Source organism: Dasypus novemcinctus, chromosome 16, assembly GCF_030445035.2.
Source record: "Dasypus novemcinctus isolate mDasNov1 chromosome 16, mDasNov1.1.hap2, whole genome shotgun sequence".
NCBI lineage: Eukaryota > Metazoa > Chordata > Mammalia > Cingulata > Dasypodidae > Dasypus > Dasypus novemcinctus.
Genome location: NC_080688.1, coordinates 20,639,217 through 20,661,336, shown reverse-complemented (window position 1 = coordinate 20,661,336; position 22,120 = coordinate 20,639,217). Strand labels below are relative to the sequence as shown.

General features: G+C 43.8%; 1 gene segment (V, D, J or C); it reads right to left on the bottom strand.

Moving 5' to 3' along the window:
• Positions 1 to 18,992: 18,992 nt before the first annotated feature.
• The window catches only part of LOC101433711 (Ig mu chain C region secreted form-like), a 62,268-nt gene continuing 59,140 nt past the window's right edge, over positions 18,993 to 22,120 (bottom strand). Inside the window, 4 exon segments of the C gene segment in view lie at positions 18,993 to 19,485; positions 19,732 to 20,055; positions 20,481 to 20,825; positions 20,974 to 21,291. Of these exon segments, the coding sequence occupies positions 19,091 to 19,485; positions 19,732 to 20,055; positions 20,481 to 20,825; positions 20,974 to 21,291 (1,382 nt within the window).

Below are 22,120 nucleotides of genomic sequence, written 5' to 3'. Positions count from 1 at the left end.
TCAGAGAATAGTGGAGCCCAAGGAAAGAGAGAGAGTGGGGGAATGTCTGGTCCATAGAGCAGGTAGAACACACAGCAATTTTTCACTATTTTTGCTTTTATATGAGCATGTTTCATGGTGTCCCAAAATAATTACAATAATATCATCAAAGATAACTGATCATAAACACAGATATAACAATACTGAAATAGTTTGAAATATTGTGATAATTATCAAAAATCTTACACAGTCACAAAGTGAGCACAAGCTGTTGGAAATGTGGCATAGGAAGACATGCTCAACACAGGGTTGCCACAAATCTTCAATTTGTAAAATCTCAATATCTGCAAAGCACAATAAAGTGAAATGCAGTAAAACAAGGTATGCAGTAAAATCAAGGTATACTTGATTTCTATTTTTTTAGGTTATCCTCAGAGATTTGTCCTCTCAAAGGAAGAATTTTGGCTTTGCTTAGCCTTTCTATAATGTAATATATTTCATTGATGTTTTTGCTTATATGGTTATCTCCTTTCTTCTCCCTTTTTCTCTTCTCTTTGTAGCTTTTTAATTTGGATTGTTATTATTTTTCAGTGTTTTCTCCTTTTCAAATATTTAAGACCATTAATTTCTCTTCTTCCTTGACCCATGGGAAGTGTATAGATGTTTCATTTATCTTTTTACTGTAGACTTCTATCTTATTTCCAGTGCTGTCAGGGAATTTGATAAGCATGATTAAATATTTTTCAATATGTTAAGTCTTGCTCCTTGGCCCAGTAAATGGTTGACTTTTACAAACACACTCTATTTTTAATGAGAATATATAATCATTTATTTTGGCCTACAGAAAACTATAGATGTCTGATAGATCATACTTTTGAATTCTTCTTTCGTGCATCCTATGCCTTTATTCATGTGTTTCTGCTCAACTTTTCCCTACTCCTTTTTCATCCCATTCTAGTCAGTTCTTGGCTGTACATTTATACTGAGACATCCTTGAGGATACAATGGCCTCCACTTTGCTAGGTACATGGGTCAATCTTAAGTTTCATATGGCAAAAATTGTCAGAAATATTAGCATTGTTGAGATTGTTTTTTTTCTTGGCTTTGACCCATCTCTAATAGTTTCTACCCCCTGCCTTGCACCTTGGATTTCTCTTTTTCTTTCTGAACCCACTCCTTGCAACCTCAGTCAGTCCCATTCCTATAAACAACTTCATAAATTCTGAAGATTCCAAGATTTCAATTTCCATTTCTGACTTTTTCTTCAGCACCGTGGTCATACATCCAACTGTGTACCAGCATAATTTATTGGATACCTCATGGTGAGCTCAAACATTCCCTGGCAAAAGTAGAGTTCTTGAAGAGATATTAATTTCCCCATTTGCTCCTTACTTTATGCTTGCCATTTCAGTAAATGCTGACTGCCTTTGTGCTGTTACTCAGGTTGCTCAATGGTAGAACAATTCTACCATTGCAGACACCCATCCATTAGCAAACCCATGAGTTCTACCTTCAATGGATACCCATCATCTGAACTCTCCTATTCATTGCCCTACCTCTGAATGTCAACAATCTCTCTCTCATCTGGACTTCTGCCATGGTCTCTACTGGGTCTCCCTGTTTCCACTCTTGCTTCAGCATAGGTCACTTTCCAGTGATACTGAGAGTCCAGTCCCTCCAGGGGCTTCCCATCACCTCCAAATAACACCCAAAGTTGTAATCAGGGCCAATAAGACTTGGCATGGTCTAGCCATGGCCTATCTTCCCAAGTCCTCATCCCCACTCTGCTACTTGCTCATATGACTGTACCCCCATTGATTTTCTTGCCACTTGTCTTAGTTTCCTGGGGCTGCCATAGCAAAGTACCATAAACTGGGTGGCTTAAAACACAAGCCTGAAGACCAGAAGACTGAAATCTGTAGTGAAAAATCCTTTCTTTCCTCTTCCAGCTTCTGGTGGCTCTCCAGTAATCCTTGGACTTCACTTACTGCCTCTGTCATAACATTGTCTTCTCCGCTTGGCCTCACTAGTGTCCAATTCTCCCTTTCTTGTAAGAATATGAATCCTATCTTCCAAAAAATACAACTTAGAAAAAAGAGAAAAAAAGAAAAACAACAAAAAAGAAGCCACTCTACCCCAGTGTGACTTCATTTAACTTAACTAATTCCATTTGCAAAAGACCTATTTCCAAATAAGTTCACATTCTATCACATTTTATGGTAATGGGGAGTAGAACTTCAACATATTGGATTTTCAGGGATGAAATTCAACTCACTACTCCTTGAATTTGCAAACCACATTTCTGCCCAAAAGACTTTTCACTTTCTGCTCCTTATACCTGGAATGTGATTCCCTTTAATCCATTCCGATTCTGCATGTCAAATGTCACTTCCTTAATAAATCAACTTGGCACTTATGCCTAGGCCATCATCTGCCTTGGTTGTCTTCTAAGGAGCATTTGTCTTTAATTGCATTGTTTATCCCTGTCAAAAATGATCACAGGTATGAGAATGTGTCTACCTGAAGACTTGCTCAGTGCACAGTAGGTAATCTATAAATCTTTACTCCATGAATGAATGACTAATAGTTTGAAGTGAATAGTTAATTTGTCACTTTTAATGATTTTCATGTATTGTGCTGACTATTTGTATTTCAACACACTGGAAATGATCTCCCCCTCTCACCTTTCCACTAAAACCTTTTCCTTGAAGATTGAGTTTATCACATGTCTTTCAATAGTCATTGACTTGGGTTTCTTTTGACTTTAGATGCTTTGATCATTCTCTTTCATGTAGTCTTTTACTTCCTTTATGGTAAATTTAACCTTATAGCTATTTAATTTTTATCCATAGGTAAACCTGCCCATCTTATCTTTTAAATTTCCTAGGTTTGATGTCCTTTTAAGAAAACACTTGTTCTTCCCCAGAGAATGTAGATATTTTATCATAATTTATTTTGGTTTCAATTTTTATTTTATGTTCTGCACCTTAATTTACTCCTTGTCCTTACAGAAGAGTGAATATTATGTCTCTTTTCTCTTTTAATTTCCCTAGGTCTCATTTGGCATCTCATTTTAACCAATACACTTTACAGAATAAATCTAACAACTGCAGACACAGTTCAATCTCCAGGACCAAGATTTGTTATGGAATCTGGGATGCCCTTCACCGTGGGAAGAGCACAGCCTGGTGTCTGGCCAAGTCTGGGAGGTGTGCAGAATATTGTAAGACCTTTCTTCTTAACAGCAAAGAGAGTAAAAGATCACTGATTTTGCACATGGGAGAGGAGGGGGATGAATTCCAACAGGCCAGACCAGCCTTGTCAGATGTTTGATTTAAGAGTGAGAGAGTGTGTTCTGAGGAGGTGTCTGGACGTCGATTTGGTGGGACAGTGACAGAGGAGATTCTTGTAACAAGTAGAATTTTGGGTCTCTCTCACGGAGATCGGGGTTTTGGGTGGGACCCTTCTCCCTGGGGCCAGCGGCCCAGTGGTAGCGATTCCTAAAGGCTTTGCTGGGGAGTTCCCAAGCCCTGAGTGGGCTGTTTCCAGGGCTCCCCCAGCAGGGTATTTCTGGGGCTTGCAGGGCAGGAGGTGTCTGGATGTCAATTTGATGAGACAGCAACAGAAGAGATTCTTGTGAGAGGTGGAATTTTGGGTTTCTGACACGGAGGTCAGAGGTTGTGGGTGAGACCCCTTCACCTAGGGCTGCTGCCCAGCTGCAGGGATCCTTGAGCACTATGTTGCACTGCGGTGCTACCAGGCCCCCTGTTAACCAGATGTGTGGTTCCAAGGTCAGTGTCCCCTAAACCCTGGTGACCCATTCTCCAGAGACTCACACACCTTGAGTCTGCAATATCACAGACGTCCCATCCTTGAATCCACCCTGCCCTGAGGTCCATCTGCAGTCCTTCATTACCCTAGCCCTTGGCATTTGTGGGATTTTTTTTCCCTCTTGGTTACTAATATTGCATTGTCTCCTGGTCTTTCCTACCATTTTATCCTGCAAGGTCCTTTCTCGTTTATTTAGGTTTTTTTTTTCTCTTTTTCTTTTTCTTGCTTGTTTCCCACACTTTCCTTTACCCACCCCCTTTTTTCTTCTCTCTTTTTTTTTCTTTTCTCTCTTATTCTTCTTCTTTTCTTTTCTTTATATAATAGGTGATACAGGGAGTGCTTCACATTTGCTGTGTTTTCTCACCCTCCATTTCCTCTTTTCTCAGCGAATTGATTTTGGTCACCTACACAATCCCCTTTCTCCCATATCTTGCTATCCTCCATCATCTACTGTTTCTCTTACATTCCAACTCCCTTTCTTTGGCCCCCAAATTGTATGACATTTAATTTCTAATACCTTGTTCTGTTTTCTGTCTTTTATCAACTCTTAATATTATTGTCTTTCTTTTCTCTCTCCCTCTCTCATGAAAACATTGGCTTTATAATTCATACTATATTCTTCCCCATATTCAGTTTACTGTCTCATTACAGGTACCCTACTTACTGCTATAACTCTAGACAAATTACAAGAGTCTAATATCCATTCTTCCAGATATCACATTGTTGCTCTGTTAACATTTATTACAAATACTACTTTATACATTTTCTTTTCTCACACATTTTATTTCCCTGGCCCTAATATTTTCCTTTGTGGTCACCCCTCGGGCTGAAGTGTGGTTTGCTGGCCTGGCAGGGGAGCAGCTGCGGCAGGCCAAGCCGCTGCCCCCATAATAGGGTGACTGGTCGGACTCACTGCCACCCCTGAAGGGAGCTCGGCATGGGCGCAGAGTGCCCTCGGGTGTCCCCTTCTCGGCAGCCATGCTTCCGCGGCCGCCCCTCCTCCCGGATGGCGCCACACGATGCCTTGTGGGGCGGCACCCTTCTTCTTCTTTCTCCCTGCGCAGGCGCAAGGCGGAAAATTCCAGTCTGCCCTTTTCCCCTCCCCCGACAGCAGCAACAGCCAGGCATGGGCGGAAAAATCCAGTCTGCCCTTTTCCCTCCCCCCGACAGCAGCAACAGCCAGGCGTGGGCGGAAAAATCCAGTCTGCCCTCTACCCCAGCAACAGCAGCCACCAATCACTGAACCCTGCCACTTCCCCCAGCAACAGCAACAGCCAATCCCTAATCACAACCCCTCCCCCATCCAGTACCGCCCACTGACCTTTCTCCGGCAACCAATCAGAACAGGGCGTGGCTTCAACCAATCAGCCTTCCCCAGCCCCTATAAAACTGTTGCCTCTCCCTCAATAAAGTGGACTTGCATGTTTACCTTGTCTCCACGGTAGTTCTTCTGCTGTGCGCCCTCCAGTCCTGAGAGCCCCCGACAACGGCCTGGCCTCCCTTGTCCCCAGTTCGTCACCTGCTTCTCCGGGCGACCCCCTCGTCGCCGGCTTCGCCGGGCGACCCCGTCAGCCAAACTGCGCAACCCCTTGTGAGACCGATCCCTCGTCTGCTGCTGGACCGACCCCTCGTCCCAAGTGGGACCGACCCCTTGCCCCAAGCGGGACCGACCCCTCGTCCAGAGCTGGACCGACCCCTCGTCCACAGCCAGACCCCACCTCTACCGACCAAGCAAACCGTTGCATTCCTTCAAAGTGAACTTAGCCAGCAAAAAGAAAATAGAGTAAGAAGAACAAAGTGACAAAGAGAAGACATAACACTTATGCAAGAACAACAACTAATTAATCCCCAAGACTAGACAAAGAAGCTAAAGAACTGATTAAATGTGTCAAGATAAAATGATGACCAGACAGCAACAAAAAACTACAAACCAAACCATAATCAGGAAAACATGGCCAAAACCAATGACCAAACTAAAATCCAGGAAGGGGAGCAGAACATCAGACAAGTAATTAAAGATCTCAAAACATATATTAGAGACCAAATTAATGAAGTAAAGAAAGAGATTCACAATATGAAGAAGACACTTGGGGAGGAAATTGCAGACATATGCAAAAAGATAACAGATATAATGGGGATGAACACCACAGTTCAAGAAATCAAAAATACACTCTCAGCAAATAGCAGCAGATTAGAAGAGGCAGAGGAGAGAATTAGTGACGTCAAGACAGTACATCTGAAATCAAACAGATAGTAGTACTGATCGATAAAAAGATAGAAAAAAATCCAGCTGAGACTTAGGGACCTGAAGAACAATGCAAAATGCACAAACATACATATTATAGGCATCCCAGAAGGAGAAGAGAAGGGAAAGGGGACAGAAGGAGTGTTGGAGGAAATATTGACTGAAAACTTCCCAAAACTACTGACAGAGATGGATGTACATGTCCAGGAAGCACAATGCACCCCAAACACCATAAATACAAACAGGCCCACCCCAAGATATATACTTCTCAAATTATCCAATGCTCAAGACAAAGAGAAAATTCTAAAAACAGCAAAAGAAAAGAAAACCATCACCTACAAGGGAGGTTTCATAAGATTAAGTGCTGATTTCTCATCTGAAACCATGGAGGCAAGAAGGCAGTGGTATGATATAGTCAAGGTACTAAAAGAAAAAATTTTCCAACCAAGAATACTCTACCCAGCTAAACTAATGTGGAGAGTTCAAAATATTCACAGAAAAACAGAAATTGAATGAGTATGCCAACAAGAACCCTGCCCTTCAAGAAATACTAAAGGGTGGTCTGCAGGAAGAAAGGAAAAAACAGGGCAGGCAGAGTTGGAGGAGAGTGTAAGAATAACAAAAAAAAGACAAAAAGAGAAGGAAAAAAACAAACAAAATATGACAAACACAATTCCAAACAAAATATGGCTAACATAAATAATTCCTTGAAAGTAATAACACTGAATGGCAATGGATTAAACTCATCTATCAAAAGATTCAGACTGGGACATTGGATAAGGAAATATGACCCATCTATATGCTGTCTACAAGAAACACATCTTAGACCCAGGGATTCATGGAGGTTGAAAGTGAATGGTTGGAAAACAATATTACAAGCAAACAATAACCAAAAAAAGGCAGGGATAGCTATATGAATATCAGACAAAATAGACGTTAAATGTGAAACAATGGTGAGAGACAAAGAAGGATAAAACATATTAGTGAAAGGGACAATTTCTCAAGAAGAACGAACAATCATAAATATTTTTGCTTCTAACAAGGGTGCCTCTAAATACATGAGGCAAACGCTGGAAAAGCTAAGTGAAAGAATAGATGCTTCTACAATTATAGTGGGAAATTTTAAAACACCACTATCAACTTTGGACAGAACATATCAAAAGAGAATCACTAAAGAAACAACAACTTTGAACAGTATATTACAGGAGCTGATTCTAATAAACATATATAGATCATGACACCTGAATACAGTAGGATATACATTTTTCTCAAGTGCACATGGATCATTCTCCAAGATAGACCATATGCTAGGCCAAAAAAAAAGGTTCAATTCAGAAATATCAAAGTCATACAAAATAATATCTGTGACCACAGTGGAGTGAAGCTGGAAATCTTCAAGGGCCAGAGGTCCAGATTTCACACCAAGATATGGACATTAAACAGCACACTCTTAGAAAAACAGTGGGTCAAAGAAGAAATCTCAAAAGAAATTAATAACTACCTTAAAACTAATGAAAATGATAACACAACATACCAAAACTTATGGAATGCAGCAAAAGCAGTACTGAGAGGGAAATTTATAGCCATAAATTCATACATACAAAAAGAAGAAAGAGCCAAATTGAAGAACTAATTGCACATTTGGAGGAATTAGTAAAAGAACAACAAAGTAACCCCACAGGAAGAAGAAACAAAGAAAGAATAAAGATAAGAGCAGAACTAAATGAAATAGAAAACAAGAAAGCACTTGAAAAGATAAATCAAACCAAGAGCTGGTTCTTTGAGAAGATCAATAAAATTGACAAACCCTTAGGTAGACTAACAAAGAAAAAAAGAGAGAAGATGCAAATACACAAAATAAGAAATGAGAAAGGAGATATTACCACTGACCCCAGAGAAATAAAGACTATCATAAGAGGATACTTTGAAAAACTATATTTCAACAAAAATGACAATTCAGAGGAAATGGACAAATTCCTAGAAACACATAAGCAGCCTATATTGATGAAAGAAGAAATTGATGATCTCAACAAACCAATCACAAGTAAAGAGATAGAATCAGTCATTAAAAACCTCCCAACTAAGAAGAGCCCAGATCAAGATGGCTTCACAGAGGAATTCTACAAAACATTCCGGAAAGAACCAACACCAATCCTGCTGAAACTCTCCCTAAAAAATGAAACTGAAGGAACATTACCTAGCTCATTCTATGATGCCAACATAACCCTAGTACTAAAGCCAAACAAAGACACCACAAGAAAGGAAAATTACAGACCAATTTCCCTAATGAACCTAGATGCAAAAATCCTCAACAAAATACTTGCCAACAGTATTCAACAACATATTAAATGAATTATACACCGTGACCAAATGGGATTCATTCCAGGTATGCAAAGATGGTTCAACATAAGAAAATCAAATAATGTAATACACCATATAAACAGATTGAAGGAAAAAAATCACATGATTATATCTATAGATGCAAAAAAAAGCATTTGACAAAATACAGCATTTTCTTGAAAAAAACACTGCAAAAGATTGGAATACAAGGAAATTTTTTGAACATGATAAAGAGTATATATGAAAAACCCACAGGCAACATTGTTTACAATGGTGAAATCCTAAAATCTTTCCCTCTAAGATCAGGAACAAGACAAGGATGCTGACTCTAACCCCTTCTATTTAACATTGTCTTAGAAGTATTTGCTTGAGCATTGGGGCAGGAACCAGATATAAAAGGCATTCAAAGTGGAAAGGAAGAAGTCAAAATTTCATTATTTGCAGATGACATGATCCTATACATAGAAAACCCTGAGAGGTCTACAACAAAGCTTCTAGAACTCATAAATGAGTTTAGTAAAGTCGCAGGTTATAAGATCAATGTGCAAAAATCAGTAGCATTTCTGTACACCAATAATGAGCAAGCTCAGCATAAAATCAAGAAACAAATTTACAATAGTCAATAAAAAAATCAAACACCTAGGAATAAATTTAACTAAAGATGTAAAAAACTCATACACAGAACTACACAACCCTGTTCAAGGAAATCAAAGAAGACCTAAATAAATGGAAGAATATTCCCTATTCATGGATAGGAAGAATAAATATTATTAAGATGTCTATCCTACCAAAACTGATCTGCACATTCAATGCAATCCCAATAAAAATCAGCACAGCATTCTTTAAGGAACTAAAAAAAAAAACCTACGAAATTTATTTGGAAATGATAGTGGCCCTGAATAGCTGAAGACATATTGAAAAAGATAAATGAAATTAGAGGAATCACACTACCTGAATTCAAAACATACTACAAAGTTACAGTAGTGAAAACAGCATGGTATTGGCAAAAGGAGAGACACACAGACCAATGGACCCGAACTGAGAGTTCTGATATAGATCCTCATATATATAGCCATATAATATTTGATAAAGACATGAAACCCTCTCAACTGGTAGAGAATGGCCTATTCAATAAATGGTGCCTGGAGAACTGGATATCCATATGTAAAAGAATGAAAGAGGATTACCATCTCACACCTTAAACAAAATTCAACTCAAGATGGATCAAAGACCTAAATATAAGAGCCAAGACTGTAAAGACTTTGGAAAGCAGTGTAGGGGAGCATATACAAGACCTTGTAATGGGAAATGGCTTCATGAACTTCACACCAAAAGCACGAGCAGCAAAAGAACAAATAGTTAAATGGGACCTTCACAAAATTAAAGCCTTCTGCACCTCAAAGGAGTTTGTCAAGAAAGTGAAGAGAGAGCCTACACAATAGGAGAAAATATTTTGTAACAGTATATTGTATAGGAGACTTTATAAAGAACTCCTATATCTTGAAAATAAAAAATAAACAACCCAATTTAAAAATGTGAAAAAGATTTAAACAGACACTTCTCCAAAGAAGAAATACAAATGGCTAAAAAACACATGAAAAAATGCTTCAAATCTCTAGCTATCAGGGAAATGCAAATCAAAACTACAATGAGATACCATCTTACTTCCATAAGATTAGCAGCTATAAAAAAAACAGAAGACTACAAATGCTGGAGAGGATGTGGAGAAATGGGAACACTAATCCTCTGCTGGTGGGAATGCAGAAGGATCCAACCATTCTGGAGGATAGTTTGGTGGTTTCTCAAAAAACTAGGCATAGATTTGCCATATGACCCAGCAATTCCATTGCTTGGTATATATGCAATAGAACTGAAAACAAGGACACAAACCGATATATGCACACCAATGTTCATAGCAGCATTGTTCAATATTGCCAAAATTTGGAATCAACCCAAATGCCCATCAACAGATGAATAGATAAATAAAATGTGGTATATACATACAATGGAATACTACTCATCTTTAAGACCAAATACACTACAAGCACACGTGATAACACGGATGAATCTTGAGAACATTATATTGAGTGAAGCAACCCAGGCATTGAAGGGAAAATACTACATGACGTTAATGATATGAAATAAGTAAACCAAGCTATCTCAGAGAGCTAGAGACTGGATGATAGACTTACAGAAAATCAGGGTAGAGAAAGGATGTAAGCTGACACCTACATGGGTGAAATCTATGATAAGCTGGAGGTAAGTATATGCACAAAGAAGGGATAAAATGGTGGCATAGGGTTACCTTTGGGTGGGGCTTTGCAGGGGATAGGGATTGGAGGATGGGTAATATTGCCCAAGAAATTGGGGGGAGGGGGAGGCAACATACGAACATAGCAGATTGTCAGGTATTTGGTTGAGAGTATAATGCTGAGAAAACCTTTTCAAAAATATAATAAGGAAAGTTACATGTTTAAGATACTTAAAGGGGATAATCTAATGCAGGACAGACTCCTAGGGAATATGTGAATTCTCATTTTTCCCTAGTGCATTATATCATTGGATAGAGACCCATATAATGAGAGTGAAGGTATACCCACATCCTGGGAATTACTAATGCCATCAAATAGAGGGAACTGTATCTCTCAAGAGAAATGGTGGCTCCCAAGGCATTAAGAGAGTTGGCCATGTCAAGCCCTCCACACTGTTGCAAGTATCTCTGAACATGGCCCTTCAAGCAATGAAGATTGACTGTCACTGTGGGCCCTAAGAGAAGGGGAAAAAGGGATTGAATAGATGAACCAATGTAACTGTGTGGGAAATTGAAGTGTTCCACAAGATTACACAAGGATGGATATAAGACATGTAAAATTACACCAAAAATATATAAGGGCTGATAGGCTAAAATGTAAATCATATTGTAAAACATAAGATAACTAAAAATTTAGAAAATTTTAGTCTAAAATATGAACCACAATGTAAACACAAATGTTACCTTGTTTGAAAGCTATTGTTTCAATATCTGTACATCAGTTTCAATAAATATAGTATGAATATGTAAAAAGATTATTGCTGTGGAAGGGAAAAGGTTTTATGCTGGATATGTGGGAGTACTGTATATTGTATATATGAATTACTGTGATCTAAAACTCTTGTGAAGATAGGCTTAAAAATTAGAAAAAAGAAAAGAAAAAGATAGGATGTAGACACTGAGGAAAAGATAGAAGTAGTTGCCTTGCCAATTTGCATACAGAACAACACTTACTGCACTGATGGAAAGGAAAACACCAAAAACAAAGCTTTTACATTTTTAAATTTTTTGATACCCCAATTTATTTTTACTGTAATTTTTCCAAATTAATATGTATTCTATATCTAATCTTTTAACTCATCGCTGTATTCCATTTTACTAATAATGGAACCTGGCAATATATTGGGCTTCACTTTTCTGGTAGCTTTGGATCACAGAGAGGTTAACCAATGACAGTGGAAGAATACTGCTGTGGGATATTATTGACAGGGGAAACATGGTTGGCAGGGAGTTCTCCAGGGCATATATCCAGGGTACATAAATGTTTGGATGTTTTCATAGTGGATATAATTAAAAGCAACAACTGAGGGAGTGCTGAGTTCCTAGCCAGGGAAGCTCTATCACAGTCCCTAAAGGAACAGCAACAATCCCCCGAGTGCAATGGCAAAGATCAAAAAAGAGGGAAGGTCCAACAATGAGCCCTGATACTAATGACTATGCTTGTGAGCCTGTGCACCTGAAATAAGAACAAGGCCTAGAGCTGCAGGGTGCCTAAGAGTTACCTCCTGAGAGCCTCTGTGTTGCCCAAATATGGCCAGTCTCGAAGCCAAACTCAGCATGTAAATGCATTGCCTTACCCACAGCGTGGGACATCACTCCTGGGTATGAGACTCCCTGGCGCCGAGGGATTACTACCAAGTACCAGCTGATGATGCAACTAGAAAATGACCTTGAATAAAAGGGTCAACTCAGACCAGCAGAATATCTCAATCTACATATAATACCAGGCGTTAAAAATGCTTTTTGACCTGAATCAAAGGGGGAAATGGAATGGACAAATGAGTTTATATGACTATGAGTCTCCAAAAAGAGCTGGGAGATGATGAGAGGGGTTGCCCTTATGCACACCTGAACAGAATCCCAGAGACAGACAAAGTACACGCAACCCCAGTTATTGGTTCTTCTGAGGGCTACAGAGACCCACAGGTTCTGTGGTCATGGCAGACGGAGTTCAGTGCAATGTCAGTTGGCCCTTCTTTGGAGTTTGTGTTTTTGTGTAATGGAGCTGGACTTAGATGTGATCTTTGTCCACAAGCCTCTCCTTTCACTTTTACCAGAACTGTAGTTTGTGCCAGGGTTTAATGTATACCCAGGGGACCTGAATCTCTGGACTGACCATGTGATAGCCAGGCCCTCAGCTTCAAGAGACTTGCAACTCCTACACTCTGGTTTATTGGACTTACCCCATGCAGCTAAAATGGAGGTGAAGAAAGTCAACCACCATACCAGGGAGCCAAGAGTGCCTACAATTGAAAGCACTAGAATTGCATCCAGCATCCATCTGGAATCTAAGCCCCCTCTTGATATAGAGGTGGAGTGGACACAACCATTCTAAGGTCCACAGGATGGAGGAATAGAATATGGATTAGAGTGGACTTACTGATATTCTATTCATGAACTATTGTGATTAGTAATCGAAGAAAATGTGGCATTGTGTGGAGAAAGTGGCCATGGTGGCTGCTGGAGGTAGGGAGTGGGAGGAAGAGATGTGATGTGGGGTCATTTTTGGGACTTGGAGTTATCCTGGGTAGTGCTACAGGAATAGTTATCAGACATTGTATGTCCTCCCATGGCCCACTGGGTGGACTGTGGGAGAGTGTGGCCTATGATGTGAACCATTGACCATGAGGTGCAATGGTGCTCAGAGATGTATTCACCAAATGCAATGAATGTCTCATGTTGATTGAGGAGGTTGTTGTTATGGGGGGAGGAGTGGGTTGAGGGGGTTGTGGGAATATGGGAACCTCATATTTTTTTAATGTAACATTAAAAAATAAAGACAAAAAAAAGTGAAAATTTTAAAAAAAGTTTGAATGGCCATCTGCAGGACCCAGCTGGCATCTGGAAGTTTCTGGGAGCTCTACAGTTTGACGTGGTGGAATGGGGTGCAGCTGTGTGGCCTGTGTTTCCATGGTCAAAGGACAAAGAGAGCTGGCTGCTCAGAGTGTACCTCTGCTCTCTCAGTCCAACAGTAGACTTTAGGCAATTTTATTCTGGGCTCCAGTGGTCCAGTTGACTTTACTTGACCCAGGCATGTACCCAATCACGAGCCAGGACTATGAAGTTGCTGTCTTTTGGGGCTGTGTCCACACCTAAAGAAGATGGGGAACACACCTGGGCCTCTAGTGGCCAGTGGAAGATACAGGGGAACATCTGAGCTTGAGGTTGTGGGTGAGCAGCTGGATATGGAGGGCTGGGAACATGAGAAAAGCCACCTGCCTAAATAATTGCTCTTCTTACCCTCAGAAATGAGAGTAATAAGGGTTCCTGCCATAGGCCTTGTGGCTTGAATAAGCACTGGGGATGGAGATGCCTGGTGCCCTGAAGTGGCGGTCACCATGCAAGGGTATCTCCAGGAGGGGACTTCCCTCCAACAATACTCTAGCCAGGCCCTGGAACCACTCTTCCTGCCAACCCTAACCTCTATGCTCCACACCACTCCCCTAGCTCCCAGAGAACCTTTACAGGATGACTGGGATACCCTGCTTCAGGGCCTCTACTCCATGCCAGCACAAGGCAGGGAACTCCCTACATCCTGCACTCCAGCACCAGGCCCTTACTGGTTGCAGGGCAAGATATTGGGTGCTGTGCCACTGAAGGAGGGTGAGTGGCTGACCTTTTGTGGAACTCCACAGGAGGAACTGAGTGGGATTGGATATCACATCCCTGATGCCTGGACCCAGGGACTCTGCTGCTGGGAACCCTGCCTTTGGCCTTGGCTTTAAAGGAGTGTACTGTCAGTCCCTGGTTCCATCATAGCCAACCTCTAGACAAAGACCCTATGTTGAGTCTGTATTGCTATCTGGCCACCCTTAGAGTATGCAGGCAATTTGCCTTCCTGGATGCTGGGTCAAGGGAGTGACCAGTGCTGGCCCCATAGAGCTATCATTCACAATCACTGGGCTACATGAATGACCAGTGCTGACCCAGCAGGGCTACCTCTCATGGATTTTGGGCCATTGGAGTTACTAGTGCTGGTCTTCAGGCATCTACCCCTCCTGGACACTGAGTCATGGGAGTGGTAAGCCTCAACTTCATTCACTTTCCAGGGATCACTGGAACCCTGAGAGTATCACCCCCAAATATGGGCAAAGAGAGACAAAGAAAGGGTCGTGTGATAGAAGTGGAGATTGAGTTACACCACAAGCCAAGGAAAATCATGTATTGCCAGTCAGACACCAGGGGAGAGATTTGGAACAGGTTCTCTCAGCTTTAAGAGGGAGACCTTGATTTCAGACTTGTAGTCTCCAGAACCATGAAACAATGCATTCCTGTTTTTTCAAGCTGCCCAGTCTGTAGTGTTTTGTTGCAGCAGCCCCAGCACATTGAGATACATGCAGATGTAGCACACACACTGAGCTTGTGGACAGCACAGCCTGCTCCGTGCAAATCCTGGCATGGAATCCTGACCGAATGAGGCACCCTCAGCACCCACCACATACTATGAATACTATGAACCTTTGCTGAGGATGGTTATGGTAAGCGTTGACTCATCAAGCAGGAATTTGTGTGGAAAGGATCCTGCCAACCACAACAATGGTCCCACCAAGGCCTAATCTCCAGTTTCTCCATTCTGATTGTATTTGGAGATGAGGCTTGGAATTTTCCATTGCTCAGCTGCCACCTTTCTATCAGGATTAAAAAGCTGTGAGACTCCAGGGTTATGTGTGTGTGGCCCTATATTCTTATGGTATGTCCATGGTCCATTTCCCAGAACACCTCACCATGAGTCCTCACTGAGGCATAGCCCCTTTGGACACACCCCTGCAACATGAAAGGAGTACAGTTTGCAAAACATGAAAATAAAACAAATAAAAAGCATCATGAGAAAGCTGTTTAGCAAGATAAGATATTCATATTTATTTTGAGGCAATAAGCACACAGATAGCAGAATCCATAGGTTTAGGTTCCCCACATAGTGAATAGACATTTGGTTATAGCTTGCAAGAAGTCTGTTTCTTTGGGCTCAAAACTGGATGAGGGACATGGGAGAAGATTCCAAGCCAACAGGTATCACAAGTCTGGGAATATTCCCAAGTGCCAAGGAAGGTCTTCTTTGGCTCCATCTCTTTGGTCTTGGATGACCTTCTGTTGAGTGATCATTTCACCTGCAGATGACAAAGATGACCATGAACAACTTTTCCATAGCTGGGAATGGTGGAGAAGGGCAGGAATAATTTGGGGACACGAATGTGGTGGGTTCTAGGACTGAGGTTTCGTACAGCCCAGGAGTGGCTCTATGTGTCCCCAGGCACTCTTCTCAAGTCCTTTTCCCTTTGCCTCCTCCATCCCCATCATAAGGTGGATTGCCTCTATTGTCTGCATTTCACAGATGAAAAAGAGTATATTAGAATACCAGATTGGATCCAAACCATCTCTGTGACACTCAAGGTCTTGGGGATGCAGTAGTCCCAGGTTTCAAGACCTCTAATGAATGGGATGTGGTACCCAGCAAAGCCAGTGAAGACCAGGCTGGGTGGGACCTTTCTGGGTACCCATACCATGTGCCTGCCCAGGGGTGGTCTACCTTGAACAGCGTGACAATTGTACTGTAGAAGAGGCTCAGAAGGAAGAGGGCCATGAAGGTGGAGGCTGTAATCCACATGTTCTCGAAACCCTCCTCTTCAGCATTCACCTCTCCCTCTGTAAGGGGACATGACACAGAGGAATAGGTCAGACTTGAGTCCAGGGCATCATAGTGATGCCTGTTCCCTGGACTGCAGGAGTGTGGTGGGCTCAGTGGGACTATCTAGCACCCTGGGACCTCTGAAGAATACAACTGTCCCTGGGTTAAGACCATGCTTGGTTCCTGGCTATGCTTTGTCTTTGAAGAGAGGGCAATGTAGAGAGGGGCAACAGAAGCAAGAGAACAGGAGGAAGACTATGCACAGAGCTCTAGCTAATGTGAGAGGATGTGGGGGCTTGGTGGATACACTTCTGGGGTGGAGCTCCGAGAAGCACCTGCCTGCCATTTGCTTCTGGGGTTGGGAGCTCCTTGGCTCTGTCTGGAAATTTTCAGCACGTGTGACCTGGGTCCACCCAAACATTTGATGAGACTATGTTTGCTAGGCTGCTCAGAGGCAAGAGCACAGGCCAAGCTTGAGTAAGTCATTAACACCCAGCACCCTTTTTCTAGGGCGCTGAGGATGGCAGAGAGAATGAAAGAGGCAGCACACAGACACACAGGCAGTCTGGGCCTGCCTGGGTTGAGACCAGAGTTTGTCACCTCTCAAGTGTGTCCTAGACCTTTTCTGAAGAGGGTTGTCACCTCTCAAGTGTGTCCTAGACTTTTTCTGAAGAGGTGCTGGCACAGATAGGAGCACAGTCACCCTCCTCACTTGAGACTAAGAAGCATGGAGTGGGGCTTCCTGTATCCCATGATTTGGGGAAATACTGTGTCCCTGGGGCACCACAGGTAAATGAGGGATGGCCTATGGCAGGCATTACAGTCTCTGATGGCCACGTGGTGGCAAGCTGGATGTCTGGATCTGAAAGTTCTCCTCTCCTGGACATCTGCCCTTGGCCTTGAGCCATCTCTCTCTCTCTCTCCCTCTCTCTCTCTCTCTCTCTCTCTCTCTCTCTCTCTCTCTCTCTCTCTCTCTCTCTCTCTCCATCTCCATTCCATATCTATCTCCATCTTCTATTTCTCTATCCAAATCTATATCTCTACCTCTATCTTAGACCATCTGTATGTCCATCTCTACATCTCTCTATCTCCAAATCTATCTTTAGACAACAACTATAGAAATGATCCCTGAAATTATAATCTGTCTATCTTTAGAGTTTACCTCTCTATCACTATCTCCATCTCTACTTCTATTTCTACATCCTTCTCCACCTCTACCTTTATCTCTTCCTATCTATATCCATACCTCCATCTTTATTTTCATCTCTCTCCTTCCCTCTCTCACTCTCTCTTTCTAAGTATGGAGGGCATGCATGGAAGACAATGGTGGGATTTCTTGACTGACTTTCTTTGTCCTATCCAGACTGATGATTCTTGGTACTGAGGGAACAGATGGAAAGCCTGAGGCCCAGGGTGGTTCACGTTAGGATAAATAGGCTGAAAACACTGTGGGGAACTGGTAGCTGCAGCACAGATGGGCCTTCAAGATTTTCTGGAACTCAGGTCTCCAATGGACCAGGAACCTGGGGGCATTTTGGATGCAACCCCAGAGGCAACCGCTAGGGGATATGATGTCTTTCAGGTGTGGTTCCCAGGGACCTCATTTGGACTCCTGTTTTCTTTTCCCTCTCTGCTGGGTTTAGAGATTATTCCCTGGGAAGCTGTCTTCTGCAGCCTGAGCTCCCTTACTCCCTGTCCCAGGTGGGGTGTTGGACAGAACAGCTGGCTCAGATTTACCTCCCTGCGACTTCCTACTAAAATGAGAAGATGCCAAAGACCACTTCCTGCTCTTGGCACTGCTAGAACATGGTCCTACTCACAGATGGCTACTGGGTTAGGGGACTGCCTTCACCAGGGGCCTGGACTGGAAAGGCTAGGGTTCCCCTGAGGAGCTCCAGTCAGTCAATTCTTGAGGCAGTGGAGGCTCATATCCCATATGAACCTCAGAGTCTTTTCCCTGGGCCAAGGAACAATAGCCCTGGTCAGAATATAGGCTGGGCCAGTCACTGAATGCTGAGACAGAGGACAAGCAGAGCTTTGGGTAGGAAGCCTTGTGAGAGCCACAGTACAGGGATTGAAGCTGCTCAAGAAGAGAGGTGTGCCTGTGGGTACGCCATTCCTGAAGCTGCTCAAGAAGAGAGGTATGCCTGTGGGTATGCCATTCCTGGTGTCCATGAGTGTGTGTACCCATGCATATGTGTCTCTATGTTTCCATATATGTTAATGTGCTCATGTTTATACAACATATGCATATCCATATGTGTCCATGGATGCCCATGTGTGTGTCCATGTCCAAATGTACACACATACCCATATTTGTGCCCATTTGTCTGTATGTGTTCCCATGCATGCCCATGTGCACTCTTGTGTATCTGCATGTGTGTGGATGTGTGAGCATATCTGTGTTCAAGCGTGTGTGCATGCTGCCTCTGGCTCTGTGGGCCTACTCCAGTTGTCTTTCTGAAGCAGGTAAAGGAGCAGCTAGCATGGGTCCTGCTGGCTGTGGTGTCTGCCAGATGCAGAGAGGGTTTCCCCAGGATAGTGTCAAGTAGTCAGGGGAAGGCAGTGTGTGGGAGATTGGTCTTCAGTGCAGGGGCAGATAGACACAACATAGCCATGGCCCCAGGTATGTGGAGAGCACTGCTCACTCAGGACCAGAATCTTTTGAACTGACATTTTTATTTCTAGTTTTTATAAAATGCAACAATCCTTCCCATTGACACATTCAGTGGGTTCAGATACAACAACCCCAGCATGGTCAGTAGCAGGTGTTGGCCATGTCGGACATCACCAGGGAGACATTGTACAGGGAAGGTTTACCAGTGGATTTGTCTATGGTCCTCTCGGTCACAATGTGTGGCAGGGCCTCATGCCCTACGATGCAGGTGTAGGAGTCTCCATCGCTCCAGTCCTTCTCAGATATTGTCAGGAGGCTGTAGGTGAAGTAGAGGCTGCCAGACTGGGGCTCGAGCATTGGGGCACTGGTCATATACTTGTGGGTGGGCACAGGCTGCCCCTTGTGGAGCCACTGCACAAAGACATCTGGAGGTGAAAAGCCCTTCACCAAACAGGTGAGGGAGGCTGACTCCTCTAGGCTCAGTTGGTCCCGGGTGGGTGGCAACAGGTAGACAGCTGGCATGTGCTTGGTGGCTCCTGTGAGCGGAGAGAGGACAGTGAGTGGGCTGAATAGGGCCGTGGTTCCATGCTCCCAGTCAGGGGGAGGGAAGGAAGTTGGTGTTGACTGTGGAGTGAGAAGAGGCTAATTGAGGCATTCCTAGGCACAGCCACCAGCCCCCACCTGCACTTGGTAATCTCAACTCCACCCAGAAGCCTGCCCTTGGGAATCTCAACTCCACCCAGGCAAAGGAAGAGAACAAGTGGAAGGGGAGCCAGTCTCACCTTTGGGCTTGGAGATGGTGCGCTTGAGTGGCGAGGGGAGGTCCTTGTGAGTCACGATGCATGTGAATGGCACCCCCATCTCCCATTCCTCCGTGCACACTGTGGCCTGGCCCAGGGCACTGAAGGTTCCATTGGGGAAGCCTCTGGAGATGTTGGTGTGGGTTTTCAGAACTTCACCATTCTCGCGAATCCAGGAGATGCTTAGGCTGTCATGGGTGGTCAGGTCTGTAACCATGCAGGAGAGCTTGGCAGATTTGGTGATATAGGTGCTGGCAAAGGAGGGGTGGATGGGAAAGATTTTGATGCCTGAAGATGTACCTGAATCTAAAAAAAGTTAGGGGGGTGCAAAAGAGGAAAGAAGAAAAAAAGGAAAAAAATAAAATAAAATAAAATAAAGAAAGTTAGTTTCAATGACCAATGGCATGTGAAATTAAAGGTAGGTGTCATATTCCACCAGAGAGCTGGGTTGACTGTGACAAGACCCTCCTGAGCCCCAGGGTGCTGCTACAGGGAGAAACTCAACCATCCACCTGACCAGTGTCCTCATGCTGCCTGGCATGGCTGCCCTTCCTCCCTGCCCATGGGTGGCAGCCTTTAGTCAGCCCTGGAAAGCCAAGGCTCAGGGGTAAAATGTCACATCTAGGAAGGAGTTGATCTATGTGTGTAATATGGGACACTCGCCCTGGCTTGGGGGGTGTGGGTGCTGGATTTGGGGCCAGCCCCACTGCCCAGAGTGACCACCTACTCACTTGCACCAAAGAGAGAGGACACATTCCTCAGGAAGGTTAGTCCATTGTGCTGCACACGGCAGGTGAACACCTTCTGATTAAGCCAGTCACTCTCACTGATGATTAATGTGCTGGTGACCTTGTAAGTGGCTGTCCCAGAGTCTTTGGCTTCAGGCTCAGCTTCACCCAAGGAGAAGCCTGTCTCCAACAGTTTGCCATCCTGTAGCCAGGACAGAGAGATCTGCTTGGGGCTGAAGTGTGTGGCTTGGCAGATGAGCTTAGACATATACTGACTGGAGCTGGAGAAGGCGTCTTGGGGTGGGATGTACACAGCCACACTGGGGGACAGTTCTGGAGGCATCAGGTCTAGGGAAAAAGGAGTCAGACAGGCTTAGCTGAAGGTCCTCCCACTGTCCCTCCTGCCCACCATGTGGGTGGCCCACAGCTGAACACTGGGTCCCACCACACTTAGTTCTTTTCCTGTTCACAGAGGGCTGGAAGCCCTGGGTCTCACCTGACAAAGACATGGTCAGGGTTGTGTTGCCATTGGTGTGCTCCACCTTGCATACCAGGTACTCATCTGTGCCTGGGACGATGTTCATGGCAGGGAGCAGCAACTGAGAGGAGGCCATGTATTTGCCATCTCTGAGGACAGACGGGAAGGTCATGATGTTCTGGCTGTTGACATTGGTGCTGTTCTTGTAGTTCCAGGAGAAAGTGATGGAGCTGGGCAGGAAGTCCTGTGCAAGACAGACTATGGCCACCAGGCTGTCTTGGGAGACTGCGCTCTCACAGGAGACGAAAGGGAAGAGAGTTGGGGAAGATGGGCTCTCTGAAGACCCAAGAAAGGAAAAAAGAGAGAGGGGAAGAGGATGGTTAGGCAGAAATATTGCCAGCTGGGCTGAAGAAGCAGGAATGGGTGACTGAGAAACAGGTCAGTGAGTCCAGGTAGGTGGAGTTCAGCAGGTTCTCTGCCCTTGGTTATCCTCCTATCTCCCATGCCATTCTGGCTGGTGCCTTGGGCTGAAGCCACCAGCAGGCCTCCATGTTCTGACTTTTATGGCCCAACAGTGTTGTGGGAAGCCATGGTGAGGAAAACCCAGGTCCTGGGGTGTGAGTAGGCCAGGTGTAGATCACCCTGCCTCAGCTTAATGCAGGAGCCTTGTTCTGAATGTGTGAGAAGGCCTGGCGACAGGTGGATTCCTGTTGAAGTAAGCAAATCTGGGCCAATCTGCCAATATCAATATCTTGCTGCCTGCCCCTGCCAGTTCAGACACTTGAGCCCAGTCCTAAAGTTTATAACTCAGTAAAGAGGTCATGGTGTAGGGGAAAAGTGATATATGATAAATGTGGACTTTAGCTGGCCCAGCTCAGCCCTGTGCAACTTACTCGATAAAATCACCCATGTTCAGCATAGTACCTGGCTGAGGCCAAATCAGCTCATCAACTCATACTTGTTAGCTCTACTAAGCAGTGGAGTCAGGCAGACCCAACCCAGTTCACGTTAGTTAACTACTCCACCCACGAAGCTCAGCCCAACTCAGCCCAGCCCAGGTCATCTAGCTCAACCCTGCTAAACCTAGATCGTAGCACCACGGCCCAGTTCAGCTCAGCCCAGGCCATCTCAGTTCAGTTCAGCCTGGTCCAGCTCAGCCCAGCTT